Source organism: Lygodium microphyllum, chromosome 6 (genome assembly GCF_053477565.2).
Source record: "Lygodium microphyllum isolate KBCC chromosome 6, Lygodium_microphyllum_v1.1.10, whole genome shotgun sequence".
Lineage (NCBI taxonomy): Eukaryota > Viridiplantae > Streptophyta > Polypodiopsida > Schizaeales > Lygodiaceae > Lygodium > Lygodium microphyllum.
Genome location: NC_141140.1, coordinates 49,193,952 through 49,198,802, shown reverse-complemented (window position 1 = coordinate 49,198,802; position 4,851 = coordinate 49,193,952). Strand labels below are relative to the sequence as shown.

General features: G+C 42.9%; 1 protein-coding gene across 1 annotated transcript; it reads right to left on the bottom strand.

Moving 5' to 3' along the window:
- Nucleotides 1–441: 441 nt before the first annotated feature.
- Nucleotides 442–1,984, bottom strand: LOC148034537 (uncharacterized). The gene has a single exon (XM_087680535.1). It carries the CDS (start codon nt 1,814–1,816, stop codon nt 494–496), a length of 1,323 nt encoding a protein of 440 aa, XP_087536661.1. The 5' UTR covers nt 1,817–1,984; the 3' UTR covers nt 442–493.
- Nucleotides 1,985–4,851: the final 2,867 nt, after the last annotated feature.

Sequence of the window (4,851 nt, the reverse complement as noted above, 5' to 3'; positions counted from 1 at the left end):
ATGAGTGGGCAATCCTAGTACTTTCGGTGTTACTTTTCCTCATTTAAGTATTTTGACTTGCACATGGCATAACCCTGAGCTCAATAAAATGCTTCCAAGACTAAGCAAATGCAAGTTAGATGCTAGGCCTGCCTCCTCAAGCATGGTAGCACTTGTGCATTTACTGAGGATTGCATCTTTCTAACCAAGAATTTATGCAAAGAATTTGCACAAACAACCATGTAGCAAACATTAAACATGCATGGTCACTAGACATGCACGTCAAAACAAGCTCTACGAGGGTTAAAAGAAAGGTAGAAGATTGGACCTGCATGAAGAAAAATGAGTGAAATCCAAGTGTGTTCCATGCAGAACTGGACAGCAAGAACTATAAAGCCACATGTAGGAGAAGTGTATACCTAAACCACATCCATTGTCCACTGCATCTATGTACAAGCCAGCTAATTAGGGCGAGGGCGAGAATCATCGCCTTCCTCTTCAACCTCATGATGGTTCATGTACTCTGCATAAGGGCTGAGATACTCATAAGAGGAGAAGAGTAAAAACCCTTTTGCCCCCTCGTATAAACAGCGGCAGAACCTGTGACAAAATGCTGGATGGAGCAGTGGATCCTTCCATCAGAGCCCTCGGAGAACCAGCAGACTCCATTGATGCAGAGGCCATGGTGGGAGCTCTGGAATTGGAAGAGGAGGAGGCCGAGCTTATGGATGAGGGGGCCAAGCCTGAGCTGGGATGGGGGTTGATCATGGTGCTGCTGCTGATGATGAGGGTAATGAAGTTTATGGTGATGGTACTGTTGATGGTAATGAGTATGATAAGGGGATTGATGATGAGGGATATGGTTTTGGCTTCTACCTGAGAGAAGCTTCTTCTGTGAGCAGCCATCTGAGGGTCCTGCATGGTTGAGCTCTACATTCGTGGCTGGCACTTTGCTGGGAGGGATTGAGGCTTGCCTCCAGTAACAAGAGAACTGCTTGGCCAGGGCAGCAATGCCAGCAAAGTGCACCACTGCAGCCTTCTGGCCTTCCTTGAGAAGGAAAGAGGGTGGCACGTATGCAGATATGGCCTGCCTGCTTCTGCCATGAGCTTCCTCCCTTTCATCGTCGTCATCATCATGTTCCTTAGATCCTTTTGCATCTTGCTCAGTATCCCTTACAACCCCATCCTCTTCTCCTCCCCCTTGAGCTTCCTCATTCTCCTGTGCATCCATGCCCTCCTCGTCTTCTTCCTCTTCCATGGTTCCTGACCTCTTGCACACCAGATCAAGCATCAGCCTGCCATCTCTCCTCGTGGCCCTGAATGGGCTCCTCCTTGCATTCTCCACCCTGCGCAGCACAAACCGCCCATTGGCCTTAAATGACCTCATCACCGGAGGGTCCTCACACACCAGGGAAGACAGAGGGGGTGGGAAGGTCCTGTGTCTCAGGTGAGGAGACAGGAGCCTTCTAGTGGGGGGGGCCACGATCCTTCTAGAAGATTCTAGAGGCAGGCTGCAAGAAGCTTCCCATTTGGGCAGGTGGGCAGTGGTATCTATCAGGCTATCATGAGAGCTGGTGGGAAGAGAAGAAGAAAAAGAAGCTGCTGGGTGTTTATAAATAGCCTCTGAGAGGGGCGAGAAGCCATAGCTGTCTGGGCCCCCTCCTCCTCCTCCACTACCATTGCCAATACATGAACTGCTCTCAGAGCCAAGCTCTTCTGTGCAGAAGCACAGAAGCTCTTGGGTCCTCCTCCTCCACATTGAATCTCTCTCTCTCTCTCTCTCTGTGTCTCTCTCTCTGAGTGCGCCTCTCTTCTTTGATAAACGAAGAATCAACATCAACAATACTGCTGCCTCATGATTGAGAGCCTCTTCTTAGCTTCTCACCAATCACACTCATCACAGTCTGAGTGTTCACACACTCTTTTTTTTAATATCCATATTTTCTTCCCATTATAAAACCCATGCTTGAAAACCCCGTCTCGTCGCCCCCCCCAACCCAAGCGAAACGAGGGATTCTTGCTGGGTATTAAATACAACAAAAATTTCCATTGGAGGAACAAGACGACGAGAGAGAGAGAGAGAGAGAAGCAGGGAGCTTCACATGTTTTTGGATGCTTTAAACTTTTATTCTCTCTCATATGCATTTGGTATTTCTCTCTCTGCTCTCAGGGAATCAAAACTAGCTTTGTATGGTGCGAAAAGGGGAAAGGATTAGGGCACCTTTGTCCACGTCACCCCGTAAAGTGCCACAATGCCAGCTCACCGCCTCCCTAGCCCTGCTAAAAGACCTATCCTCTAGCTGCCTCGTTGGCTGCAACCCAGGTCACACGTCACTACTAGGGATTCTCCTACCCCCTCTAGGTGCTCTCTCTCCCCCCCTCTCTCTCTTTTAGGCTTCGCAAACCTTTATATTTCAAAAGGCATAAACACTTGGGGATTCCTCTCTCTCTCTCTCTCTCTCTCTCTCTCTATATATATATATATATACTTTAGCCTTGGCTAATCAAGCTTTAATTCAAAACCCATTACCCAAACCATAAAAGACCAACTTTACAACCACAATCTACTCTCAGAAACATTCACTTGCACCCACAATTCACCAATCTAACTTGTGTTGCGAGACATTTACTTTGTATTCACAAATCATCATAGGCCTCGCACATGAGAACCATCATTTAAGCAAACAGTTGAATATTCGAATCACCACAAAGCATGAGTGGATGTGCATGATGTTACAGTTCAAGTGTGAAAAATGTATAAATTGTGCTCACCACTTAGTAGAAGTGTGTATCAAACAATGCCACTTGCATAACTACCATAGTTATACCATGGTATGTAAGATGAATGCAGGCTTTCTGCATTGTTTTTAAGCAAAGGGCCAACTAAACATAATATTTTGAATATTCTTATGTCACACCTAAAAAGTGTGAATCATAAATCACCATGGTGCCTCATGTGTGAGGGCTTAGTCATCATTTATCTAAACTTTATTGAGACACATTCGTCTTGTATTCACCAACATAAAATTGTGCTTGGTGCTCTTAAAAAGTGCTTGGCAACATATACAATGGGGGTAGTTAGAAGGAAGCATACACTCCTTAAGTGGCAAGTTCCATGTTCACATTTTCACAGCTCTTCCTTTCCCATGTGCAAAGTGATGGAAATGAGAGGTCATGATGAGCAACCCAAGCTACAAGGTACAACATATCATGAAGCAAATCATGCCATCCAATGCTTAGTGAAGAAAATGAGAGGACATGACGAGCAACCCAAGTGACAAGCTACAACATATCATGAAGCAAATCATGCCATCCAATGCTTAGTCTATCTTGACTATTAGAGAGAAGCACTAGGTGAAGCACGATAATAGTCATTTGCGTAGGGATCTAAAACAATTACCCAAGCATGCATGGTCCAAGCTTATGGGAAAGTCCTCATGATGCCTTGTGGAATGAGGACATCATATGCTCTAAAAAAGATTACCTAAGTGCTTCTATACCGTGTCCATTGATGAGTGGGTAATAGCTACCTCCATGCTACTATGTAAAAAAAAGATTATCCAAGTACTTCTATGTCGATTGATGAGTGGGTACTAGCCACCTCCATGCTACTATGTAAACAAAAAGATTACCTGATTGCTTTTATACCATGTCAATTGATGACTGTGTAATAGCTACTTCAATAAGCTTCGAATTTCAACCTATTAGTGCAAATCTACTAGCCAACCTATAGTAAGTACATCAAGCTTTTTAACACTTTTTGGTTACTACGTCCTCTTTCACCATCTCTACTAACGGAAAAAGCTCTCCACATCACAAGGACTTGTTAGCTCAAAAGTATCCAAAAAGTGCTCTTCAATAATTTCACGACCATCTACATTTCACCCTAGGTCCAACATTCATTCACACATTGGCCACCCACTTTCTCATATCCCCCTTGCCCTTTTGATTATCTCTTCCTTTTTGGTCTCTAGGATGTATTTTGCACTTTTTCTACCATTGCACTCCCATTTCCTTGGATCTCCCTCTTTCTTTTAGTCCCTTCTCCAAAATTGCCTTTTGTGGTCTTCCATGAGCATATATTTAAAGTCCTTCCATGATTCAATCTACTCTAGCTCCCTACCTTCATTTTCAAAGTGGACATTCTAAGCACAAAACTAAGGAATTTGAACATGCGAGCTCTAACATATCTAATGATTTACACACTCCTCCAACATTTGGGAATGTAAACGTGTATATATCAAACAATTGAATCACTACCATGAAGTTTTGGAAGTTAAGAGTCTCTATGTATCCAAAAAAGGAAACCCTTTTTCAAGAAGTGGAATCATTCAATACTTCATTATGTCCCAAATCAAAATCTCACAATAACTATATGATTTAAGTTTTTCTTGACTAGTCATGCAACATGCTCAATTTTTCATGATAACCTCATAAATTAACTTTTGGGGGATCCATTGATCTTTTTCCTTATCATACGAGACTTTGAACCTACTGTGAAATTCCTTCTCTATAATTTTGCAACATGTGAGAGACCTACTATCTAGTTTTTCCCTCCTCTAATTCAAGTCACACAAGCACATAAATCTTACCCTATCAAATATTTGCACTTCAATCTATCTTACTCAATGTTAAATGCTCTTTTTGTGCATGAATCTAAGATGAAAGTATCCACATCCTTTATTTCTCACACCCTTCTCCTTGTCGTGACACCAAATTTTGGGGAGAGGACTCAAGGAATGTAGGTACATGAGTTTCGTACCAAAGAAAATAGATCGTCGAATGTCACCTCCAAGATTTCATAACATAGCTTGCTAGGAAAGAAGAAAAGCATACATGAAAGAAACAGTACAATGTAGTCTAACATTAGTA

Excerpts from the sequence above, each read along its gene's own strand:
- LOC148034537 (XM_087680535.1), bottom strand. The coding sequence starts at position 1,816 with ATGTTGATTCTTCGTTTATCAAAGAAGAGAGGCGCACTCAGAGAGAGA.